The sequence below is a fragment of the Bos indicus x Bos taurus genome, chromosome 1 (genome assembly GCF_003369695.1).
Source record: "Bos indicus x Bos taurus breed Angus x Brahman F1 hybrid chromosome 1, Bos_hybrid_MaternalHap_v2.0, whole genome shotgun sequence".
NCBI lineage: Eukaryota > Metazoa > Chordata > Mammalia > Artiodactyla > Bovidae > Bos > Bos indicus x Bos taurus.
In genome coordinates, this window is record NC_040076.1 from 44,424,351 (window position 1) to 44,451,927 (window position 27,577).

Here is a 27,577-nt window from a genome sequence, read left to right on the forward strand (position 1 = left end):
GAGCAAAGCGAACATGAAGCTTGTGCTGCTTAGCGTGCTCTAAGTAGATCCATCATCTCTGACCTAGGGTCTCACATCTTTCGCTAGCATTCATGAAACTACTTAGTAGGGCAAAATCTGACCCTTTCCAGTTCTTGATATAAAGCAGGTATTCTGAGAATTAAAATTGGATAAAATTTGCTAATATAGCAGCTTCATGGATAATTTAGACCATGAGTCATCTGTGCAGAGACTCCAACCTGCTCTACCCGGTCCCCCCTTGCTTTAAAGTTTCTAGTCCCCCAAATGGTATCCAGGAGTCTGTTTCCACTGTGGTCTTCCTCCCCTCTAGGCTATAGAAACCTTATCTGCCAAACCCTCCCGTGGACTCTAGGACAGCACTTGCAGATTCATGGTATATTCCAGTGCTAGCAAAAAAAAAAAAAAAACTGGAGAAACCGAGTCATGTTCCTGGCCCCCAAAAGGCAGCTATCATATTTGCCTGCAGCCTCTTCTCACCTTGAATTCCCCCCCCCCCCCCCCCCCCCCCCCCCCCGCCCCGCTCCTTTGGTTGGCACAGTTCCTGTCCCTTAAGTCCCGGCTGGCAGGAAGGTAGTCTATAAGGGTCAAGCTCTCAACCCCCAACAGAATTTGTGTACCGTCTCCTTAAAGTAAATGAAAACATTTGGAAATAGCATCCTTCTTTTGATATTTCTTGGTACTGGCAGAGGCATCTCAGTTTTTTTGCCTCATGAAGAACAGGCTTTGGCCTGGTGATTTTACCATGATCACATGGATTTTCCATCACAAGTGCCCCATTTTTTGACTAAATCTTCACTCTGCCTGAAATGCCTTTGGCCAAAGTTTTAAGTGCATGTGAGGTCATGCTGAACTTTGCAATACTCAAAAAATAATTCAACTATAGGCTGCCTTGTACAGAATAGCAAAAGGAGAATTGGTTTCCTATGGCTGTCATAACAAATTGCCACGTACTTGGTGACTTAAAACAACAGAAACTTACTTTCTCATAGTTCTGAAGGCCAGAAGTCCAAAATCGGTTTCACTGGACTGAAATCAGGGTGTCAGCAGGGCCACGCTCTGCTCTAGGGCAGAATCCATTCTTGCTTTTTGAGCTCCTGGTGGCTGCCAGCATTCCTTGGCCTGGGGCCCAGGACTCTGATCTCTGTTTGTTGTCATACCATCTTCTCTTCTGAAATCTCTTTTACAGAGACATTTGTAACTGTATCTGGGGTCAACCTAGATAACCCAGGATATTTTCCCAATCACGAGATTAACTGAATAACACCCGTTAGTCCATTTTTGCCCTATAAGGTAACACAGGTTCCAGGGATCACATGAATATCTTCTGGAGGACCACTATTCATTCTGTCACTGTGTGTAAAGCCTTAAAAATAGAACAAGTTAATAACATTCAGAAAACTAAGATCATGGCATCTGATCCCATCACTTCATGGCAAATAGATGGGGAAACAGTGGAAACAGTGAGAGACTATTTTGGGGGGCTCCAAAATCACTGCAAATGGTGACTGCAGCTATGAAATTAAAAGATGCTTACTCCTTGGAAGGAAAGTTATGACCAACCTAGACAGCATATTAAAAAGCAGAGACATTACTTTGCCAATGAAGGTCCGTCTAGTCAAGGCTATGGTTTTTCCAGTAGTCATGTATGGATGTGAGGTTTGGACTATAAAGAAAGCTGAGCGCCTAAGAATTGATGCTTTTGAACTGTGGTGTTGGAGAAGACTCCTGAGAGTCCCATGGACTGCAAGGAGATCCAACCAGTTCATCCTAAAGGAGATCAGTCCTGGGTGTTCACTGGAAGGTCTGATGTTGAAGCTGGAACTCCAATATTTTGGCCACCTGATGTGAAGGGCTGACTCATTTGAAAAGACCCTGATGCTGGGAAAGATTGAAGGCAGGAGGAGAAGGGAACGACAGAGGATGAGATGGTTGGATGGCATCACCGACTCAATGGACATGAGTTTGGGTAGGCTCCGGGAGTTGGTTTTGGACAGGGAGGCCTGGAGTGCTGCAGCTCATGGGGTCAGAAAGAGCAGGACATGACTGAGCAACTGAACTGAACTGACCCAACTGTTCAAACAGTTATGCAGAGAATTAAAGCTATGGTTGATTAGTTATTAGCTCTCCCATTACCATATCGTTTCTTTATAAATACAAAGACCATACAATTCAATTTACCCAGGACAGTCTTGGGTAATTACTACTTTCATTATTACTAAAAAATTTTGGGGGTAATTATGCAGTCTTCCTGTTTATAAACAGCCTTAAGAAGATGACAATTAGTTGAGCTCTCCTGGGAAAAACGACTATTTACAATTTGAATTTCCATCTACCTGAATTGTGTTATAAAGCCAAAGCTGCTTAGTACTGCACTGAGATCTCTTATTCATACCACAAATACCTAAGGATGGTAGGATTTTTCAGACTACAAGACCAAGTGTCTGAAGACTGATCAAAACTCACTGGGGGGGGGGAAAAAAAAGCCCTTACTGGTGAAACCAGTTTGAGGATAAGCTGAGCCACAGGGCTCAGGTCTGCCTGGTAACCTTCCAGGCTGTTGTGCAGTACAAGTAAGGTAAAGGTAGGAATACAGGAAGTTGGTTCTACTAGCTGTTCCTTAGAACTTTTGTTTCACCAGGAGGAAGAATGGGAAACTCCATCGTTAATAACCCAAGACTTACTGTGTTTCATATACAAACATGTCCAATATGTCAAAGTTAGCTTGAGCCCACAAGAGAATGAATTTACCAAATACTATGGTAAATGAATAAACTGCCTATCCTTCTATTTAAAGAATAGATTGAAAAGCTTGAATGTAATATTTATTTGGTGAATTTACATGTGAGGTCATTTACAAAAGAAGATACAGACAGATGCAGCTTTCAGCGCAGTTTCAAATATTTTTCAGAACAGGCAATAGTCCATGAGGCTCTGGAATGATAGTATCGAATGGTACATGCTTCAGTTTCCTTTGTGTGTTTTCTACCAAACCCCAAGGGGTAGGAAGAGAAGAAAATATCAGTGTTAATGTAACTACAGCCATGCAAATAAAAACTGTTTTAAGCCAGAGGTTGTTGTTCAGAGATGTAGAACATTTCTGTATTCAGGGGTTATTACAGTAGGTGCTTAATTTAAAAGCTACAATGCAGCGCTCTCCCACTTTCCATTATCCAGGCCATCTTAAATTATGTTTGCTGCCCCCACCAATTAGTTAGAGGCCTCGCAATATTTCTCAGACTCTGACTTTGGAAAGGAGTCACTTCTAGTAGCTTCTGAAACGATGGCATTTTTGACAAAATCTTTTTGGTTTCAATAGGATAAAGCACCTTTTTAAAGAGGGGTAAAATGCTCATTTACTCCCAACAATGTAAACTCTAATTAGATAACATTTCCAGAAAAGTACAACTGACAGCTTGCTCTTTTATTCTACTCAGACCTAAGTAAACCTCTTCCCACCCTGAATATCTCAAAACCACCATAAATATCTCAAAGGAGGACATTCTTTAAGAACACCCCACCCCCCACCAGAAAAATCCAGCATATAAGAAAAGGATGATCTATCAAAGTGACATGTTGAGAAAACAAAGTGATTGCTAAGGAGGAGGGTGAGGTAAAGGTAAGATGAAAGAAGCAAAACCCTGCTGCCGGTGCCCCCAGTACAGACCTGGACATGCTTCAAGACCAAAGGCAGTTCAAAACTAAGATACATGCCACGTGTCCTCAGCATCTTTGACAATACTGGCTCACAATCCCGTAGGTACACATAGCCATAGATAAGAAGCATTAAACTTGTCACTTTAGGAAATATATGCTTCTGGACATGAGACTTTCATCCTTTTTGAACTGTTAGCCCCCGTTTCTTCACTAGAAATTTTAAGCTAATTACTCATTACATTTCATTTATATATATATATATATATATATATATATAACCAATCTTTGTCTTCTTTAAAAAGTACACTAATAAATAGTAGTACCTTTAAACAGGAGAAAATAACCGTGGGCAATTGTAAACACATTTCATCTTACCTCATGCCTGGTCTGCTCTCCCTTGAATACTCAGTCTTCTGCACATACATCAACTAGAATATCTTGCTTCTGCATGATTTACTGTAGGAAAAAGAGCTACTGTAGACTTTAAGAATGAGGTACATTATCAGAGTTGAAGGGGGTCAAAAGATTTAAGCGTTGCCACCATGTGTAACATTCTGCAGAATCAGAGGCATTGTGCATGCTGACGGACAGTGGTTTAAAGGGTCTCAATTTTGCTGCCATAAAAAAATCCCCACTTAAGCTTTGTTTCCTTCAGAGGACTCAACTGAAAGGGATTAACCAAATCTTAAAAGAATCCTATTCTACAGCACGTACTATGTTAATTAAAAAAACCAACATGCTGTAAAACTGTAGAATATTCATATATATATACACATACACGCACACAAAGACAAAATCAACCAGCACATATTCACCCTCCCACCCCCTCAGAAAAAAAGTCAAATCAACAAATCAAAGTTTTTATTTGCATGGCCAATTGTCATTTGTACTCTTTGCAACTTTATTTTCATATCCCTTTAACAGGTTCTAAGCTTTTGTTGCACAGGGAATAAAAGCTGCCACACTGCAAACTTTCTTCAACAGCCACTCCCACAACACCTAAACATGAGACAGCTGTGACAAAGGACAACAGCACAATGGAAACACGAAGTCCCACCATTCAACACAGTTCACAACAGTGTCTTCAGGGTTCAGCTGGAGAGGGGTAAACTTCTAAAAAGAGGGTCATTTCCCTTCCCCCATATTTTATAATGTTGGTGGTTTTAATCCGTATTTCTTTGCAACTTCTGTCTGGGCATGGGCAGCATCACAAAGTGAGTATAGATGAGCCATCTCCATTTCTGATTTGGCCAGGTTAATAGCTTTGTTGAACATGTCAATGGCTTTCTCCATGTTTCCTCTAAAAGAAAAAAAAAAACAAAAATTACATGGAGCTGACTTCTAAGTTTCAACCATGATACTAATAAAATGCTTCTTTATAACAAGATGATGCCTATCATATAGAAAACAATGACTGTTAGCTACTATTACAAATACAGGGCTTCCTTGGTGGCTCAGATGATAAAGAATCTGCCTGCAATGTAGGAGACCTGGGCTTGATTGCTGGGTCAGTAGGAAATGGCAACCCACTCCAGTATGCTTGCCTGGAGAGTCGCATGGACAGAGGAGCCTGGTGGACTACGGTCCATGGGGTTGCAAAGAGTTGAACATGACTGAATACTGCCTGCCAAGTCACTTCAGTCGTGTCCGACTCTGTGCGACCCCATAGACCAGGCTCCCCCGTCCCTGGGACTCTCCAGGCAAGAACACTGGAGTGAGTTGCCATTTCCTTCTCCAGTGCATGAAAGTGAAAAGCGAAAGTGAAGTCACTCAGTCGTGTCTGACCCTCAGCGACCCCATGGAGTGCAGCCTACCGGGCTCCTCTGTCCATGGGATTTTCCAGGCAAGAGTACTGGAGTGGGGTGCCATCGCCTTCTCTAGACTGAATACTATATGTGTTTATATTATGTCACTTGTGGCCTTTGTTCACAGATAAGAACAGTGAAACTAGAAAAATTCAGTGACTTATTTAAAATCCTAATCACATCTGGTTCCTAAATTCTGCCCACTTCTACTCCATCATGAGGCTCCTTTAGAAAGCAGTGATGTAAGCTCAAAGAACATTAAGGGTATTCAGGGACCTTACCTTCACAGATCTGTGCAACCCTTACCAGCATATCGTTAGCCCCCACATCTCTACTCCAGTCACACAGGTCTTGAGTTCACTCATGCTAACAATGGTCAGATTATTTATTGCTTCTCTGCCTGATTCTAGTCAAATCCTTACCTTTCTAAGGCCCAGTTCAAATACTGACTAGAATATCTTCATGAAAAATATTTTTCCCTTTCCCAGCAGGAATTGGCTGCTCCCTCTCCATTGTTCCCATAATTCTATCATCATTCTATGCACAGTCAGATGAATATATATGCTTACACCAGTCTTTGTTGGTAAGTTGCTAAGTTTCTTTACAACCCCATGGACTGTAGCATGCTAAATGCCTCTGTTCATGTCCACCGAGTCGGTGATGGTATCTAACCATCTCATCATCTGCTGCCCTCGTTCTCCACTTGCCCTCAATCTTTACCAGCATCAAGGTCTTTTCCAATGAGTTGGTTCTTCCCATCAGGTGGCCAAAGTACTGAAGCTTCAGCTCCAGTCCTTCCAATGAATATTCAGGGTTGTTCTTCTTTAGGACTGACTGGTTTAATCTTGCAGTCCAAGGGACTCTCAGGAGTCTTCTCCAGCACCACAGTTCAAAAGCACCAGTTCTTCAGCACTCATCCTTCTTTATGGTCCAACTCTCACATCTATACGTGACTACTGGAAAAATTGTAGCTTTGACTCTATCTCCCTTTGTTGGCAAAGTGATGTCTGCTTTTTAATAAGTTGTCTAGGTTTGTCATAGTTTTCCTTCCAAGGAGCAAGTGTCTTTGAATTTCCGTCTGCAGTCACTGTCCACAGTGATTTTGGAGTCCAAGAAAATAAAAACTGTCACTGCTTCCACTTTTTTCCCCTTCTATTCACCATGAAGTGATGGGACCAGATGCCATGATCTTTTTTGAATGTTGAGTTTCAAGCCAGCTTTTTCATCTCCTCTTTTCCCCTTCATCAAGAGGTTCTTTAGTTCCTCTCCACTTTCTGCCATTAGAGTGGTATCATCTACATATCTGGGGTTATTGATATTTCTCCTGGGAATCTTGATTCCATCTTGTGATTCATCCAGCCTAGCATTTTTCATGATGTACTCTGCATATAATAAGCAGGGTGACAATATATAGCCTTGTATTCCTTTCCCAATTTTGAATTAGTCAGTTGTTCCATGTCCGGTTCTAACTGTTACTTCTTGACCTGCATACAGGATTCTCAGGAGACAGGTAGGGTGCTCTAGTATTCCCATCTCCTTAAGAATTTTCCACGGTTTGTTGTGATCCACACAGTCAAAGGCGTTAGCATAGTCAATGAAGCAGAAGTAGATCCTTAATGGACACCTTTCAATTCCCAGAACCAAGTACAATGCTTGGTAACTATTATCTATTTTTTGAATAAATGGATGCATACGTTTTGTCAAAAAACACAAAATTTACCTCTTACAGTCTGTGACTAGGCTTTATATACTTACTAAGAAACAAGAGCTGTTTTAAAGTAGTTAGTATTGGATATGTATACATGCATACATGCCTGTAATCTTACAATAAATATTAAGTCTCCACTATAAATATAACGGGCTTTCCTGGTGGCTCAGATGGTAAAGAATCTGCCTGCCATGCAGGAGAGCTGCGTTTGATCCCAGGGCTAGGAAGATCTCCTGGAGAAGGGAACAGCTACCCACTCCAGTATTCTTGCCTGAAGAATTTCAAGAACAGAGGAGCCTGGAGCGCTATAGTCCGTGCAGTCACAAAGAGGTGGACATAACTGAGCAACTAACACACACACATATATACAACAGTTAAACTCTAAGAAGTAAAATGTGCCTCTGGGTGACTGTAGTTAATCTCCTACTACATATATTGATATGGTGCATAAGAGACAATTAAAAAAATAACTAACAGTTCATGTTCAGATATTTGGTAGACAGAAGACTTGCTAAATCTTACATTAACCAGCAATTTCATTCATTAACATTTATCTGTTTGTAAAGCAGGATTTAGAATGGATTTCTTAAAGTACATTTCAAACACAGTTCATCAAACTCCATATATCAGGGGCCCTTAACCCAGGCTCTATGAACAACTTAAGTGCAGAGAGTTTCCATATATGCATTATTCTAGGAAAAGTCCACATCTTTGCTCAAAAGATTAAGAACTACTACCCAATCATATTCTAGCATAAGAATATTTTATTCACATTACCTAGAAATTAAGAAATAATTTAATATTTATATGAAACTGTCAGAATGGTTCAAAAGAATCACAAAAATTTTCATCAGCCTATATATATATATATATATATACACACACACACACACACACACACACACACACACACATACATTCTGCTTCCTCTGGAGCTGAGAGAGAAGAGGACTCCAGGAGTGACTGAATGTTATTAAGACAACTCCTACTAGTTCCTGACAAGTGATGGTGGGAAGATCATCAGCTACTTTCAGCATCAGTGAAATATGGGTTCATCTCCTCTTTCTACTACTGGCTCACAATGTCACCTTATTAATTTAACCAGTCTAGGAATAAAAAGATGGGCACAATAAAGAGCAGAAGAGGTATGGACCTAACAGAAGCAAAAGATATTAAGAAGAGGTGGCAAGAATACACAGGAAAACTATACAAAAAAGACCTTCATGACCCAGATAATCAGGATGGTGTGATCACTCACCTAGAACCAAACATCCTGGAATGTGAAGTCAAGTGGGCCTTAAGAAGCATCACTACAAAGCTAGGGGAGGTGATGGAATTCCAGTTGAGCTCTTTCAAATCCTAAAAGATGATGCTATGAAAGTGCTGCACTCAATATGCCAGCAAATTAGGAAAACTCAGCAGTGGCCACAGGACTGGAAAAGGTCAGTTTTCATCCCAATCCCAAAGAAAGGCAATGCCAAAGAATGCTCAAACTGCGGCACAACTGCACTCATCTCACACGTGAGTAAAGTAATGCTCTAAATTCTCCAAGCCACGTTTCAACAGTATGTGAACTGTGAACTTCCAGATGTTAAAGCTGGATTTAGAAAAGTCAGAGGAACCAGAGATCAAAGATTTTTGGATCACTGAGAAAGCAAGAGCATTCCAGAAAAACATCTACTTTTGCTTTATTGACTATGCCAAAGCCTTTGACTGTGTGGATTACAATAAACTGTGGAAAATTCTGAAACAGATGGGAATACGGGACCACCTGATCTGCCTCTTGAGAAATCTGTATGCAGGTCAGGAAGCAACAGAACTGGACATGGAACAACAGACTGCTTCCGAACAGGGAAAGGAGCACGTCAAGGTTGTATATTGTCACCCTATCTGTTTAACTTATATGCAGAGTACATCATGAGAAACGCTGGGCTGGATGAAACACAAGCTGGAATCAAGATTGCCAGGAGAAATATCAATAACCTCAGGTATGTAGATGATATCACCCTTACGGCAGAAAGCAAAGAACTAAAGAGCCTCTTGATGAAAGTGAAAAATGAGAGTGAAAGTTGGCTTAAAACTCAACATTCAGAGAACTAAGATCATGGCATATGGTCCCATCACTTCATGGCAGATAGATGGGGAAATAGTGGAAACAGTGGCAGACTTTATTTCTGGGGGCTCCAAAATCACTGCAGATGGTGACTGCAGCCATGAAATTAAAAGAGGCTTGCTCCTTGGAAGAAAACTTATGACCAACCTAGATAGCATATTAAAAACCAGAGACATTACTTTGCCACCAAAGGTCCATCTAGTCAAAGATGTGGTTTTCCCAATAGTTATGTACGGATGCGAGAGTTGGTCTATAAAACTGAGTGCCAAAGAATTGATGCTTTTGAACAGTGGTGTTGGAGAAGACTCTTGAGAGTCCCTTCGACTGCAAGGAGATCCAACCAATCCATCTTAAAGGAAATCAGTCCTGAATATTCACTGGAAGGACTGATGCTGAAGCTGAAACTCCAATACTTGGCCACCTGATGTGAAGAACTGACTGATTTGAAAAGACCCTGATGCTGGGAAAGATTGAAGGTGGGAGAAGTGGATGACAGAGGATGAGATAGTTGGATGGCTTCACTGACTCAATGGACATGAGTTTGAGTAAATTCTGGGAGCTGGTGATAGACAGGGAGATCTGGCTTGCTGCAGTCCATGGGGTCGCAAAGAGCTGGACACGACTGAGTGACTGAACTGACTGACTGAGGAATCAGTTTCTATACTCTTCAGTTAAATCGAGGACCATATAATCTCAACCTTTATAAAGACAGAAAAAAATCAACTGAAATATTTGGAAAGCACCTAAAGTTCAGTACCTGGCCTAGAGTAGATACTCAAATGGATGACAATGCCAGTGTCAAGATGGCATATGACATTAAAGTCTATGGCATATGCAGTTGTCATCTGTTAATGGTGAATCTCAAGTGCAACTCTGGATAAACATTTACAGAAATCAAGAAGTTATGAAAAAGTCAGAACTGCAAAAATCTTACCCAACTCCCTGATTTGAAAGAAAACTTGAGGGCTCAGAGGTGATGGTCCAAGTTCCCCAGCCACTTGGCTGCAGCAAGATCTATGTCTTTGGGCAATGTGGCTGCCAAGCCTTGTGCTACAGTGCACTGCTTACGTACAAGGCAGACATTCCCCTCCAACAGAAGTGACACAGGTGACAGGAGACACAACCATACAGCAACTCTTTAAGATCAAGCTTCCCTTTTAATGCATATGCTTGACTTAAACAACTTTTATGTTTTGATTTTTAAATTGAAAAAATATGAAACCAAGCAAATCAAAGTTGTATAGTTTCAAGGGAATCTTGCTTCCAAAGGCATGTTTAAGACTTAGAAATGCAATGAATAATGACAATAACCTATCTATAATGAAAAAAACAAAAAGATAAATATCTATGGAGCTTCCCTAACTTTCCTAAGGACAGACTATAGAAGTTACCTTTGTACTTCAATAGTTCCCATGGTTTCATATGCAAAATCACATTTATTGTCAATTTCAATAGCCTTGCTGATAAGCTCCAAACCTTTATCCAGATCTTGCTTCCACTGAAGTTGAAGTAAACTGCAAATGCAAAACAGCAGTCAGATGTGACCATGGCCCAGTATCAATTCTGCTCTCAGTGAATTTATAATTTAATTAATAAGGAAAAACAAAATCTAAAACAGTATAATCAGCATCAAATCGGTTTTTTTCTCCCTCAACTTATAGTGGTTTTGTAGTCTAAATTCCTTATTATGAAGTCTAAATTCCTTATTATAATGGTCTAAGCTCTATTATTAACTTCCTTTGCACAGCTTAATGTTTTAATTTGTATAATTTAAGTGAAGTTTTAAAAATGATAATTTAAGTATACTAGAACAGGAAAAACCTATTTATGTGTCTCCTTTTTGATACAAGTAACATTTGACAGGATGTTCAGAACTGAAATCCTTAAGCTAGAGTGCAAGTAGCACATTTACTAATTATTGTATAATAATAAACATTATTAAAAAATAAAAGTTAAAAAAAAGTAACAGTGAAGCATTCATAGCAATGAAGAAATTTTTCAATTAGCTCACTGACTCTATCACAGTCCCCTTTCTCAGTGAGCAAAACAATTCCATTTTATTACTGTGCAAGCAATTTAGCTTTTTTACTGAAACAAACAGACCCCAAAAATACATACCCTTTATGAACATATGTTGTGGCATTATCTGGTTCCAAATTAATACATTTATCATACATTTCATCAGCTTTGCCAAACTGCTGTTGATCTGTTAATGCCTATGTGAAGAGATACTTCAGTTAAATTTAGGTAACTGTATCCCTAAGGAGTTATAACTATATGTTGCTTATTAATCATTAAAATTTACTTCATTTAACCATTCATAACCAAATTACTGTTTTGAGGTGACTGTTGTTTAGTTGCTCAGTCGTGTCTGGCTCTTTTGCAACTCCATGAACTGTAGCCCGCCAGGCTCTTCTGTCCATGGAATTTTCCAGGCGAGAATACTGGAGTGGGTAGCCATTCCCTTCTCCCGGGGATCTTCCTGATCCAGGGAGTCTCCTATGTCTCCTGCATTGGCAGGTGGATTCTTTACCACTGATGCCACCTGGGAAGCCCTGTTTAGGGTATTAAACTTAATTTAAAATGTTAACCCTAAAAACAATACTTATTTGGAAGGATAAATTCAGGTAGGTATGTTAATGGTTATCAGAGTCAATCCTTAAAAATAATTGGTGAAAGAAAAAAAGGCTACAGTCAACTTTTAAGGCAAATCCCATGGCACAAATGGAAGGCTTGGTTATGTGGAGACAAGACCATGCTCAAACTGTAACTCTGAGAGTTAGCCGGCATCTAAGCTCAAGCTTCAGAGCTCAAAGCAAAAAGTCATACTGTGTAACTAAAATATAACTCCCTCTAAATATATATAAATTAAAAGTTGCAAACATCAGAAGAGGGACCAAAAGTCAGAAATTTAGTGCAAACAGACATAATAGTGCTAGTGCTGGTAAGACAATGCTCAAGGAAGCCAAAACCTATTTTGAAGTTAACACAATGACGGATAAATATACAATTATGAAACCTCTGCTAAAGAGTTTAATGTTGGTTTCTTTAAAAGCTACTTTACTCTTTTAGCTGCTTATAGAAATCTGAACCAAAAACGCCCTTCTGAATTTCATTTCAGTGATGAGGATGGTTACCTTCTGGTTTGTTTCGAATTAAATCCTAAACATAAGTGTACTATTCAGTACATATGTCATAAAATTATGTGTGTTCGTCTCACTTTAATTTCTGTACATGCTATAAAATTTTATATATTATAGTACTCAGATGACCATTATACCTACTACTGTGGGCAAGAATCCCTTAGAAGAAATGGAGTAGCCATCACAGTCAACAAGAGACTGAAATGCAGTACTTGGATGCAATCTCAAAAGCGACAGAATGACCTCTGTTTGTTTCCAAGGCAAACCATTCAATATCATGCTAATCCAAGTCTATGCCCCAAACAGTAATGTTGAAGAAGCTGAAGTTGAACATTTCTATGAATACCTAAAAGATATTTTAGAACTAACACCCCCAAAAGATGCCCTTTTCATTATAGGGAACTGCAATGCAAAAGTAGGAAGTCAAGAAGCACCTGGAGTAACAGGCAAACTTGGCCTTGGAGTACAGAACGAAGCAGGGCAAAGGCTAATAGAGTTCTGCCAAGAGAACGCACTGGTCATAGTAAACACCCTCTTCCAAAAACACAAGCGAAGACTCTACACATGGACAACACCAGATGGCCAACACTGAATCAGATTGATTATATTCTTTGCAGCCGAAGATGGAGAAGCTCTATACAACCAGCAAAAACAAGACTGGGAGCTGACTGTGCCTCAGATCATGAACTCCTTATTGCCAAATTCAGACTGAAATTGAGAAAGTAGGGAAAACCACTAGACCATTATGACCTAAATCAAATCCCTTACGATTATACAGTGGAAGGGAGAAATAGTTTTAAGGGACTAGAGCTGACAGACAGCGTGCCTGATGAACTATGGATGGAGGTTCGTGACATTGTACAGGAGACAGGGATCAAGACCATCCCCAATAAAAAGAAATGGAAAAAAGCAAAATGGCTGTCTGAGGAGGTCTTACAAATAGCTGTGAAAAAAAGAGAAGCGAAAAGCAAAGGAGAAAAGGAAAGATATAAGCATCTGAATGCAGAGTTCCAAAGAATAACAAGAAGAGATAAGAAAGCCTTCCTCAGTGATCAATGCAAAGAAATAGAGGAAATCAACAGAATGGGAAAGACTAGAGATCTCTTCAAGAAAATAGAGATACCAAGGGAACATTTCATGCAAAGATATCTTGGGCTCAATAAAGGACAGAAATGGTATGGATCTAACAGAAGCAGAAGATATTAAGAAGAGGTGGCAAGAATACACAGAACAGTACAAAAAAGATCTTCACGACCCAGATAATCATGATGGTGTGATCACTCACCTAGAGCCAGACATCCTGGAATGTGAAGTCAAGTGGGCCTTAGGAAGCATCACTAGGAACAAAGTTAGTGGAGGTGATGGCATTCCAGTTGAGCTATTTCAAATCCTGAAAGATGATGCTGTAAAGTGCTGCACTCAATATGCCAATAAATTTGGAAAACTCAGCAGCGGCCACAGGACTGGAAAAGGTGAGTTTTCATTCCAATCCCAAAGAAAGGCAATGCCAAAGAATGTTCAAACTACGGCACAATTGTGCTCATCTCACACGTGAGTAAAGTAATGCTCAAAATTCTCCAAGCCACGTTTCAACAGTATGTGAACTGTGAACTTCCAGATGTTCAAGCTGGATTTAGAAAAGGCAGAGGAACCAGAGATAAAACTGCCAACATCTGCTGGATCATTGAAAAAGCAAGAGAGTTCCAGAAAAACATCTACTTCTGCTTTACTGACTATGCCAAAGCTTTTGACTGTGTGGATCACAACAAATTGTGTAAAATTCTTCCAGAGATGGTAATACCAGACCACTTGACCTGCCTCTTGAGAAATCTGTATGCAGGTCAGGAAGCAACAATTAGAACTGGACATGGAACAACAGACTGGTTCCAAATAGGAAAAGGAGTACGTCAAGGCTGTATATTGTCACCCTGCTTATTTAACTTCTATTCAGAGTACATCACGAGAAATGCTGGGCTAGATGAAGTACAAACGGGAATCAAGATTGCCAGGAGAAATATCAATAAATTCAGATATGCAGATGACACTACCCTATGGCAGAAAGTGAAGAAGAACTAAAGAGTGTCTTGATGAATGTGAAGGAGGAGAGTGAAAAAGTTGGCTTAAAACTCAACATCCAGAAAACTAAGATCATGGCATTTGGTTCCATCACTTCATGGCAGATAGATGGGGGAAAAGTGTAAACAGTGGCTGACTTTTGTTTTCTTGGGCTCCAAAATCACTGCAGATGGTGGCTGCAGCCATGAAATTAAAAGACACTTACTCCTTGGAAGGGAAGTTATGACCAAACTAGACAGCATATTAAAAAACAGAGATATTACTTTGCCAACAGAGGTCCATCTAGTCAAGATTATGGCTTTTCCAGTAGTCATGTATGGATGTGAGAGTTGGACTATAAAGAAAGCTGAGTGCCAAAGAATTGATGCTTTTGAACTGTGGTGTTGGAGAAGACTCTTGAGAGTCCCTTGGATTGCAAAGAGGTCAACCAGTCCATCTTAAAGGAGATCAGTCCTGAGTGTTCATTGGAAGGACTGCTGATGAAGCTGAAACTCCAATACTTTGGCCACCTGATGCGAAGAGCTGACTCATTTTAAAAGACCCTGATGCTGGGAAAAGATTGAAGGCAGGAGGAGAAGGGGATGACAGAGGATGAGATGGTTGGATGGCATCACTGACTCAATGGACATGAGTCTGAGTAAACTCTGGGAGTTGGTGATGGACAGGGAGGCCTGGCGTGCTGCGGTCCACGGGGTCACAGAGTTGGACACGACTGAGCGACTGAACTGAAAACTGACAGTACATGCTTTCACAATTAATAAGTCAGCATGCAGTTAGCAACCAATGTATCATTTGTTTAATTGTCATTCTGTCTAGGAATTAAAGACTGAATAGATAAAGATTTCAAACTGAGGTTAAAGAATTCCTGGGTTGTACTTCATATCCCAGAATTTCAACCCTATGCAGGGGTGTGTAGGACTTTTACAGAATCGATCCAACACAAATCAATCTTCTCACAGTCCCTCTCAATAATCCTTGAAAAAGAAAGTTTTACTCCTGTGGAAATTTTCTTATAACTTGACTAATGATAGCATGAAGGAAATCAGAAACAAATCAATAAACCTTAAGGATATTTGGAGGTAGGAGTCTACCATGGATGGTCATATTTAAGTGCTTCCTGTTTCTGTGATGTTTGGGGGGTTAAGGAAGGAGGGACAAATTTCTTTAGGCTAAAAAGAAAAGACAAAATATATAGAATTTTGAGATGGCTGGGATTTGAGATACCACAAGCAGCTTTTAACTTAAGATTAAGCCACAGCCATTCAGATATTATTTAGTTTGAGGGAAAACTCTTTAACTGTGGGAATAAGAAGCTAATCATTTTCATCTAAATGGATGATTTAAAGTTAATAAACTTTTAAAGAGTTCAAACTATGATTAAAAGTGAAAATAATGCAAATTTAAATCCAATTTTCCATGGTTTCAATCCTAAATCAAGGAAAGCATCAAGAATTTTGGACAAATCATGGTTTAAAATAAGCTGTTATAGACTAACTATTTAAAAGAACAGTAATCAAATAGAAAGAAAACTTTTTCCAAGGACATTTTCCCCACCAACTGCATGCAGTAAATTTTCCTAAAGTAATTAAATTTTTATAAATCCAATCGAAATGAAAACGTGAGGGAAATGCTCTATTAAAGTTTCTCCAGATTACAAGTTTAGGGCCACAGTTTTCAAATTATGTAACACAGAAAAGAAGCCCCATTGAGGTGATTCAGGACCATCCTGAACATCCTGAGAACCCGGAACAAAGTCGTTTGCTTCCAAAGAAGCTACAACAAGATCACTGTTTACTGATTTCCACTCTAGGATTCAGGATATAAATGCAGTTCTTTACAGAACTGGCAACTGAAAAAATACGAAAAATGACATTTACCTGGGCATATAATGCATAGCCTTCAGCACACCTTGGAAATTTCTTTATGACTTCTTCAAAACCTTTCATAGCTGCTTGGATTTGTGAAGAATTGTTTCCTGTATATGCCTGGCGATACTGTGTAAAAAATCAACAGAAGCCTGTCAAATCAAGAACTCAAAAACTCAGGAAATGTTAACATCTTATAATGGTCACACAAAATTACATAAATATTTCCAGAAAAGCAGGTAATTTGCGAACATAATTTGCTGCGTCTAAAAGGGTTCCACAGGAATATCTACAGAGCAGGGACTCAAAGGCTTTGTACAATCAGGGCTTCATTGCCACTACACAATTTCCAGATGTTCAATATCCTAGCAGACAGACTAACTTGAAGTTAACTTTGCATATAAATAGGGGAATATTAAACTCAAAGAAATTTATTATCATTTTACTAAAAGCATTATAGTATCCTTCATCTGATAACATTTTCACTTGTTTGTAAACTGACTTTTTTCTTTAAAAGGAAAATTCTTTTAGGTCTCAGGGTATGGGGCTAATTGGAAATATCTCATCTCATTAGAAATCGTCTTATTTTACCTGATTTTCAACTTTGTGTTTCTGAATAGCTCTACAAAGGTGAAATGAGAGGTACATTGTATGGTGTCATGATTGCCAAGTATTTCCTTGAAATGCTTTTGTTCTTTGTACTGGCTTATGGTAAAGAGCAGGGAGAAGAAGAGCGCTGTTTAGGGGGCACATAAAATCAGGGACAAACGTCTATCAGGATGAACCAAATAAAGCACCCAGAGAAATACTGAAGCAGTACCTCAAGTAACATACACACTTCTATTTCTTTAAGCTGACATGTTTTTCTCCCTGTTTGTCACAGATTGAAGGAAAAAACGGAAGATTTTGTAGACAATGAGATACTCGTTTTTGTTAACAATGGGAAATACTGATGTTTAGGAAAATACAAAAGAAAGTAGAACCTACCAAAGCAAAACATTTCTGGGCTTGCGCCAGAGCAGACTCAGGTCTTAATCTAATACATTCATCAAAATCTGCTACTGCTTCTTCAACTTGATCAAGCAGTATTTTCAGCTAAGGAAAAAAAGTACACAAATAAGCGCAGTTCAAAACAAAAACTACACCAGTTAAGCATGTACTGTGCCTTTTTGCATAATCAGCATAAAGCTAAGCATGGAATTATTAATATAGAATTACTTTCTAGAAACAGTGAATCAGAAAATCTTATAATTTTAAAGGAAAGGTGCTAAAACTTAGAACTAGTGTTCAATTTTTTAAAAAAGCACTATAAACCTACCAGTTTTTAATCACTCTTAAGTGATTTTTCTTCTAGAATATGAAATGTCTCTGTACTTTTAAACTTCAAAGTAGGGATAGATCAGACATTAAATAACTACATTTCATATTAATCTTAAGATACACCCAGTAAGGATCAAAATATCAATTAGTTTTTAAGGTTATCTCGATACTTCTTAAGATGCTCCAGGCAGAAATATTAGGTTAAAATTTTCCATTAGAAACGACTTGAACTTTTCTGTTATTATATGGATTAGTCCATACTTTCCACTCTAATGCACTCCAAGAAGCCACATCACACAGATTTTTTTTTTTTAATTTTATTTAATTTTTAAACTTTACATAATTGTATTAGTTTTGCCAAATATCAAAATGAATCCACCACAGGTATACATGTATACAAACAGATTTTAAAGCCATGTTTTTCCAGATGAGGCTGAAATTGGGAACTGTTTTCTTCACTGCGAATTTTTACTAAAAACCAAATATGCATAGAATTATAAAGCTCTATTCAGAAGAGATTTTTTTGTGATACAGTCTAGATAGCTCAGGTTAATAATTCTTTACAAGATGCCTACAAAAATCATTCTGTTGATTCTAAGCATTAACTCAAAATGCTCACTACAAGTTTTTTTTAATTTGTCACTAATTTTTTAATGCTTTACTCATTGAAAACCTATGAAGCAGAAATGCCTAAAAACCAAACTTGAACTGGCAACCCAACATTTGCAGCCTTCCTCTTCTCTCTCTTTTTTTAACAAAAAAGTATCAGGACAAATGTTCAAGAGGGAACTAAACAAATGATACTATGTATCAAACTAAACCCAAACTAAACCACCCTGATACTTTGTTCATAGCTATCATCAGTGATATAAGAAAACTTTAAGACATTCTCAAAAATGCTATCAAATCCCTCAATTCAAGGATCAAAACGCCTTAAGAAAATTAATTTACCTGTCCTCGGTGGTGATAAACATCTGCATTCTGAGGATCGATGTCGGCAGCCATGTTAAAATCCTGAGTAGACAACAAAGGCTGCTGCTGTTGCATGTACATGCTGCCTCTTTTGATGAGCGCGTTTGCTCGAAGCTATATATCCAAAATGAGGAAAGATTCATCATTACTTTTTATTCTAATTTAGTTTTTAAAAAAATAACAGCTTCATTGAGATGTAGTTCACATACTGTAAGTCATTTTTAGTATATGACTAAAAATGTTGTGCAACCAGTCACCACTAGAAATGTTTTCACTGATCCCAAAAGAAACCTCATACACATTAGCAGGGACTCTATTTCACCTCTAATTCTCAGTCCCTGGAAACCACCATTCTGCCTTCTATTTCTACGGATTTGTATATTCCAGACATTTCACATAAATGGAATTGTAAACTATGTGGCCTTTCTGTCTGTCTTCTTTCACAAACAGCAGGTCTTCAAGGTTCATCTAAGTTCTAACATGTACATCATTCTATTTTAGGGGCTGAATAATATTCCATTGCATGGATAAATCAGTCTATTTATCTCTTCACCAGCTGGTGGACATTTGAGCTGCTTCCACTTTTTGGCTCTTATGAATAATGCTACTAAGAACATTCATGTACAAGTTTTTGTCTTGACATAAATCCTCATAGGTATATGCCTAAGAGAGTAACTGCTGGGTCACATGGTAACTCTAGAAACCACCGCCTACTAATTCCCAAAGGGATTTTACCATTTTACATTTCTACTCTCAATGTGTGAGAGTTCCAATTTTTTCCACATCTATATCAATACTTTTAATTGTCCAAATTTCTGATTATGGCCATTCTAGCGAGTATAAAGTTATACCTGATTGTGATTTTGATTCACATTTCCCTAAGGTCTAATGATGCTGAGTATATGTTCTTGTTCTTATTGGTCATTTGTGCATATTCTTTGGAAAAATGTCTACTCAGATCCTTTCCTATTTTTAAATTAGGCTATCTTTTTATTGTTGCGCTATAAAGACGATTTAATATTGTCTGCATATCATTATCAGATATATGACTTGGGAATATTTTCTCCCATTCTGTGGAATAAGTCCCCCCCCCCCACCACTTTGTCATTTGTGCTGCTGGTGTCACACCTAAGGAACCACTGCTTAATTTAAAGTACTGAAGATTTCCTCCTTATGTTTTTTCCTAAGAGTTTTATAGTTTTAGCTCTTACATTCAGGTCTCTGATCCATTTTGAGCTCATTTTTGTACATGGCATGATATGTACATTATTACCTGCCATTAGAACAAAGTCATGATCAGGAAATAAGAAATAAGATTCTTCTCCAAAGTTTTTTTCAAGGCAAAAGTACACAAATGTCCTCAATGAAACAAGTAAGAATGCCCCCATGATAATAACAAAAACAGAACATATCTGATTATCAGGAAATAAAGATAATTAGTACAAGGCTATCTTCAACTTGAAAATCTCATTTTGAAAAGGACTTTTAACAAATACATAGTTTAAATTACTTTTGTTTACAAGAAGTTAAGATAAAATTTGCTGGCAAATACTTAAGCCTTGAAAACAACTTTCATTTTCCACAAAATACATGAATGATTCTTTTGGAGGTGAAGGAAGCCAGAGTTTTCTTAATTCAGTGAGGAAAAAGAGATGTTAATTAACCAACAGTACTTTGGCGGCCGACATTTGTTCTTATTATGCTGAAATGGAGGGCTCATATAATTTAACAGATCCCTGCTGCTGCTGCTAAGTTGCTTCAGTCGTGTCCGACTCTGTGCGACCCCATAGACGGCAGCCCACCAGGTTAACCCGTCCCTGGGATTCTCCAGGCAAGAACACTGGAGTGGGTTGCCACTTCCTTCTCCAATGCATGAAAGTGAAAAGTGAAAGTGAAGTTGCTCAGTCGTGCCCGACTCTTAGCGACCCCATGGACTGCAGCCACCAGGCTCCTCCATCCATGGGATTTTCCAGGCAAGAGTACCAGAGTGGGGTGCCATAACAGATCCCTACCAAATCTCAATTATGAAAATAACTGCATATACACAAGAACACTTAGAAAATGAAAAGCTGTTCCAACCACACAACCGCAAAAACTTTTGATATGTTTCTATATTACAATATATTTTTAGATCTTGTTTTTTTCCTCATGTAAATAAACTCTTTCAGAAGACATTAAACATGCTTACTTTTTATTAAATGCATTGTATCTTCTTATACTACATATTGCATGTTATTTATAGTATTATAACATATTGCAAGTTATTTATATTATCTATAGCACTGCTACATCACCCTTACTCCTACCCAAATATAGTCCAATACAGTAGGCAGAAGATATACAGGGAAGCTGAAGCCAAAAGATGCTGTAGAAAAAACAATCCTTTCTTAGTTAAAGTTAACTATCACTGAAATGTCTGTTTTAGTTTCACCGCACCAATTCAATCATTATTAGGTGTAGTTCCTTCGAAAACAAAAAATAAGTCTTTTGGAGAATGGCAACTGAAATGCCACAAATTTGGCAAAACATACCTAAAAGCCTCATTTTTATTATTAATTTTTTTCACATGCACACACACAGAGTTTTAAAAGTACCTTCACATTAGCTTCTTGCAAGCTGATGACCTTATCTAAATCTGGTTTGGCTGCGTTGGCATTGCCAATAAGCAGGTAGAAAGTAGCTCGTAGTAGCAATGCTTCTGCCATGTATTTTCCTTGAGCATCTATTTCTTTTGAGCATTCACTTATGATTTTATCATAGTTTTCTTCTTCCATATACTGTTTGGCCTTTAAATATCCAGAACTGAAAATAAAATGAACAGAGGAAATTATAAATTTTATCTTTTATTACTAATAAAATGAGCATAACAAGTTAACCAGCCAGTGCAGGACTGGAGGTGGTGGTGGAGGTGTGTGTGGGGGTAGCACCTTAGGACTTTCGATGTAGACTGGGATCTTCCTGTTGCCTTGGAGAGAGGGTTTTAAAAAGGAAAACAGCAGAGAAAATGGCAGAAACCTAGGGTTATTGTCCAGGCTTCAACATTTAGACACATGAAAAAGTAAGCGAATGACAGACTGAAATGCAGCATAGGAAAGGATCCTGTCTTGTTCACCTTATCTGTGGCACACTGGTGGCACTCAACAGTTACTTTATGACCAACAGAAAGAACAGAGAAAGAGAAAATAGTCAGGTGAGTTGGGGGTCCCAGAACGCAAGAGAAGAGGTGTGACCTGAGCTGTACTTTGTAAACATCACTCCAGCTGTGTTGTGAAAAGTGAACACTAAGGGAGCAAGAACTTAAGCAAATGGAATAGCTAAAAGGCTCTCATCTAGAAGTTGTGCTATTTCACCTAGAAGAACAGACCTAGAATTGAACAGGTGGGAATATCAAAGAAGCAGACTGTAGCCCACTAGGTTCCTCTGTCCATGGAATTCACAGGCAAGAACACTGGAGTGGGTTGCCATTTCCTACTCCAGGGGATCTTCCCAACCCAGCGATCGAACCCATGTCTCCTACATTGTGGGGAGTTTCTTTACCATCTGAGCTAAAAGGGAAGCCCATCACTTTCAGAATGAATAGGTGGGAATACAAAAGCAGAAGACTCTTCCATCAAATAGGACTTAAAGAAAACACCCTTCTCTTACTTTTTAAAAAGCAATGACCACAATATCATCACTTGTCTAGGATGATTTTATTCACAACACTTGTAGAAGGGATTTTTTGAACTGAAAAGGAAAATTACACTAGATGTTCTTTAAGGGGGTCTTACAAATATAAGGCATATTACATAAGAAACAATATAAGGCACATTATGTAAGAAAATCATGTTTTCTTATTTCATTTGCTACCTACTCTGAATAGAGAGAATTGGCAAGTGACTTAAAAGTTATGTCAGTCAAAACTTAGAAACTCTGTGCTAACCTTTCCCATAATTAAAATTCTAATACTCCTGAACTAAGACAAAATAATTAGATTGGAAGTAATAATGGTTCCTATTTACTGAGAACCTAAGTTCTAGATGCTTACAAACATGACCCGTAAACCTCACAATAAGCCTCAAAGGTAATTATTATCTCTCCATCCAAAAACTGATAAAGCTAAGGCTCAGAGTAAAGTAGAATTTAAAAACTTAGGACCAACTCCAGTTAGTGTTCTGGTGAGAGACAGTTACGTCCAACCATCTCTCAATGTAGCTTTTAGAATAATGGTATTAAAACTTCATTGTAATTTTTCTGGAATTAGGACTACCTCCTAATCAGAAGAGGCAATTATTGGCATCACCCTCAACATTTACTTCCCATCTATAATTTTCTTAAAGAGATTGTTCATCAACTAACAAAAATCAGAACATCTTGGCAAAATTATGCATAGTATCCTCCCTTAAAAAAGGTGGCCAATAATGGTAGGAAAATTGAGAGAGAGAAACCAAAAGCAATCTTTTCCCTTAAACATCTCAATACACTATAGAGGCAAAATTATGCTTTGCTATGGGAACAGCATTCCCTTTTCTTCCAAACTCATTAGAAAATGTCATGTTGGTAATAATATTGTGTGTTCTCTTGGAGAGGTGAGCTAGCCTCAACAGCAAAACAAAAGTACTGCTAAATATAAATGGATAAGCAGGCTCGATAGTTTATGTATTACATCCCTTGACTGCCAGTTGTAAACACAGCACCTTGTACTTTGACTTCAGCTCTCTAGAAGAGTAAACACAAACACAAAGAATGGCATTTTCCTAGGCATGCAGGGAAAACCTTGAAGATAGTTACTCTTTTGGGCACTTCTAAAAATTAAATTAGAAACTTCCTTGCACTGAAACATCTGGATATTGACCTACACAATCATTTTTTAAGTTAGTCCCCCTACTCAAATATAATTAACCACTTGACTCTCTGGGAACTCTCTTTAGAATATTATGTAGACCTTAAAAGCTGGGCAGACTCCTGGCAGTAAAACCTTGAGTTACCAAAGATGTAACATTCAGGATATAATAGACATGTGTGAGAAAAGAAGTATTTTTATTATTATAATAATATTATTATATACTATAATTTTATTATATTCATAAAGAAAGTGAAGTCACTCAGTCGTGTCCGACTCTTTGCGACCCCATGGACTGTAGCCTACCAGGTTCCTCCATCCATGGGATTTTCCAGGCAAGAGTACTGGAGTGGGTTGCCATTGCCTTCTCCAGATCTTCCTGACCCAGGGATTGAACCTGGGTCGCCCGCATTGTAGGCAGACGCTTCACCGTCTGAGCCACCAGGGAAGCTCTATTATATTCATATCTGTCTATAAATAAGTTTTTAAAGAGATGACTCAGAGTCCCATTTTGGCTCTATGGCAGCAATGAAAGTGAAAGTGACAGTCGCTCAGTCGTGTCCGACTCTTTGCGACCCCATGGACTATTCAGTCCACGGAATTCTCTAGGCCAGAATACTGGAGTGGGTAGCCTTTCCCTTCTCTAGGGGATCTTCCCAACCCAGGGATCAAATCTAGGTCTCCCACATTGCAGGCGGATTCTTTACCAGTTGAGCCACAAGGGAAGCCCAAGAATACTGGAGTGGGTAGCCGATCCCTTCTCCAGTGGATCTTCATGACCCAGGAATCGAATTGGGGTCTCCTGCATTGCAGGCGGATTCGTTACCAATTGAGCTATCAGGGAAACCCTCTACGGCAGCAAAAACCCCCACAATCCAATTCCCCCACAAAAAGCATTAGGCAGACACTATACTCAAGACACACTTACTTTTCTTTTACTTCTAAAGCCTCCCCTTCCTTGTCTTTATCTTCATCAGACTTCTCTCCTTTAAGCATTGGCTGAGAAATTATATCATCCGTGAAAGAACTGAAGTAAGATTTGATAAATTGTGGAGATGGCATCAGAGGTTCACGATTCTGAAATTTAATCATATTTAAATACATCAAAGTAGAAAACACTAACCAAAGAAGCAGATGCATTTGTAGAACACTGGGAACCACTGCCATAAAAACTGGCTCCTCATTTTCAAATAATTGAAGAATATCAGGCTCCAAACTGTAGGGTAATAGACAGTGAAAATGGTAATGCTGCCAATCCCAGCTTTTCAAAAAACATTTTGAATGACAGCCTTTCCCTCTCTGAAGATGTAAAATGTCAAGAACTCTTATAAACACACACTAAATTAAACCATCTACTAACTGTGTAAGACCAGTGCCAATTTATACAGTATACCTTTAAAAACTTTAAAAAGCAAGAGTTGGCAATTTTTTTCTGTAAAAGGCCGGATAGTAAATATTTTAGGTTTTCTATGCCATATAGCGTCACAACGACTCAGCTCTCCTGTTGTAGTTTAAAAGCAGCCAAAAACAATGTGTGAGTGGCTGAGTTCCAATAAAACACTACTGGCACATTTATAAAACAGGTGGCGGACTGGATTTGGCCTGTAGGCCATTGTTTGGAAACCTCTAATATACGTGAATTCTTTTAATATTCATGGACAGAGAAGCCTGGTAGGCTGCAGTCCATGGGGTCGCACAGAGTCGGACACGACTGAAGAGACTTAGCAGCAGCAGCAGCAGGTACAATTCGGACATAGGTCACATTCTTATTTTAAAAGGCCACAAAAGCCCAATATTATAGGAAAAATAAATATAATCCAGATCTAATTTCAGTCATTACCATCATGCCCAAATTTAAGCAGTATAAATGAGCAATGACCCTTCACAACGCATATTTCCTCTATATTAACCAATGCAGGTTAATTTACCTTATATTTTTCTTTGGCTTTCTCTTTTCCAAGAAGTTTAAGAACTTTATCAGCTAACAGCATGCTTTGTTGATTTTGGAATCCTTCTAATATACATACAGCAGTGACATCTAGAAATGATGCAAAAAAATAAGAGTGAGTATGAAAATTATTGCAAAGATGACTAGCAGCATCAAATGGGCTCAGTGTTACCACAAAATGCCAAACTAAATTCATAGCTTTATGTGGCTATCATTTTCAATAAATTTATTCTTAACACTTTGGTTTTACATACTTTACAAACTCATAGCTCAGAAAGTCACTCTACTTCTCCAGAATTTACTTTCCTAACCTGTGAAATGAAAAGGACTATGCTACATGATTTGTGATGCTTCTCACTGCTCTAACATTGTACATAGCAAATAAAACCAGTAACCCAGGAATATTCTCTTCGGGACAGTAAATATAGGCCAAATCATAATGTGGCTCTCTCATGTCTGGTCTTACTTTTTTTTAAATAGGCCTCAGGGTTACTCCTTGTCTCCAAAGCCATCTTGCCACAGAGCTCTCAATGAAATCTGCTTCAAAATATCATTTGAACCTGGCTATGCTATAACTCAATATACAGTGGTTTGAAATGAAAAAGATCAATGTTTCTTTAACCTCCCAACCTTTCATTCAAAGTAGTCAACAAGACTGTCCCTCTCTTTTTGAATTCAATTTCTCATAATTGCAAACCCATGCCCCTCCAAACAAGTCAATCTACTGCATGTTCCCCTGATACTCTGGCTAGTGCCAATGTCAATGTCTTTTCCCCATCCCATTTCTCCATCTAAAACCCATTTAAACGCCTCTCTATAATTAGCTCTTAATAACTTCAAGGTCTGGTTCAAAACTCAGAAATCTCTTTTTCAAAGCAACACTCCTCCTATCCATCACCGAAGTATATAATACTGCAAAACCTCAAGTTTCTTCTAAAATGTTCTCTAAAACCACTCTTAACTGGTAACCCAGATTTTAAAAAACAAAATAGCTTTCTCCTTTTAAATGATGATATTATTTAAAAAAAAAATTATGGCTAAATTTCTGATTATTGATACTTTTAAAGCAGATTTAAATATGTAGTGGGAAAACACTTTTAGACTGTGGAATTGCATTTTGGGTTAGCTCTATATTAAGTGGAACAATGTACTCTGTAGGTAAGTGGCCAATACCCTAACTGAAGTTTTAGCAACAGATATGGCTAATTAGAGGCCAAGGAATATTTATGATATTTATAGAGAACGGCAAATTCACTTGATGCTTTGTATCAATTACAAAATTTCTACTTGAGTAAAGGATAATGTTTGAAAATAGCAAGGGCAAAAAACAAATGTTTTCTTTAATGATTCATCTCAAAATTTATTTCATATTGATATAGGATATTAATTGAAACTATGCAGAATCTTAGTAACACTCAACTAAACCTCTCTTCTGATTTCTTATTCATGAAATTACACTGATGATGTTGCCAAGTTTAAAATGTGCAGTATATAAACTTTAAATCATTTAATTCAATAGGTGGGAATAGTGATGGTACTCAAGCATCAGCAATGTCAATTGAAACTATAGAACAAAGTTTCAATTGGGGAAGAGTCCAACTTTTACACACAACTGATTTCTCTACCCATAGGGAGAGTTGCATATAAATTTACCAGTGACTACAAAACCTTTAGTAATTTTCATATGTAAACACGAAAATACCCTCACCTTCTAAACATTCCTTCTTATTGTCTAGCTTCTCGTGGGCTTTTGCACGTCTAAAGAGAGCTTTCACATATTTGGGATTAAGTTCAACAGCCTTTGTACAATCTTGTGCCACCTCTTTCCATTTTTGCTGTAATTGAAAGTATTAAAAAACAAAAAAAAAAGTCACACTGAAGGAAGCACTGTTCAACAGAAATCAGTTTTCTAAACTCAGCAGGCTGAGTATTAAGAGTCCCACAATAGAAAACATATTCCCAATTCATACAAACAGTTAATATCCACAACACATTATAACAGCTCCAAATAACTGCAATAAAGATAAGCAATCTGATTTTTAAAAATAGGTAAAGGACATAAGCCATCTTTCTACTACCACATCTATAACCTACCTGCATCTATGTGATCATATCATCTCCTCCTTCCCT

General features: G+C 38.2%; 1 protein-coding gene across 2 annotated transcripts in view; it reads right to left on the reverse strand.

The window, feature by feature from the left end:
- Positions 1-2,830: 2,830 nt before the first annotated feature.
- TOMM70 (translocase of outer mitochondrial membrane 70) overlaps positions 2,831-27,577 on the reverse strand; it is a 39,345-nt gene continuing 14,598 nt past the window's right edge. The window contains exons 3-12 of one of the 2 annotated variants that reach the window (XM_027558639.1): positions 27,156-27,282; positions 25,428-25,537; positions 24,428-24,576; positions 21,272-21,479; positions 18,657-18,791; positions 17,373-17,480; positions 16,398-16,514; positions 11,420-11,517; positions 10,693-10,815; positions 2,831-4,975 (exon numbers count right to left, since the gene is read on the reverse strand). In XM_027558639.1, the coding sequence (XP_027414440.1) occupies positions 4,822-4,975; positions 10,693-10,815; positions 11,420-11,517; positions 16,398-16,514; positions 17,373-17,480; positions 18,657-18,791; positions 21,272-21,479; positions 24,428-24,576; positions 25,428-25,537; positions 27,156-27,282 (1,329 nt within the window). In that variant the 3' untranslated portion in view covers positions 2,831-4,821. The remainder of the gene's footprint in view (positions 4,976-10,692; positions 10,816-11,419; positions 11,518-16,397; positions 16,515-17,372; positions 17,481-18,656; positions 18,792-21,271; positions 21,480-24,427; positions 24,577-25,427; positions 25,538-27,155; positions 27,283-27,577) is intronic. The other variant, XM_027558735.1, reaches the window with a different exon arrangement.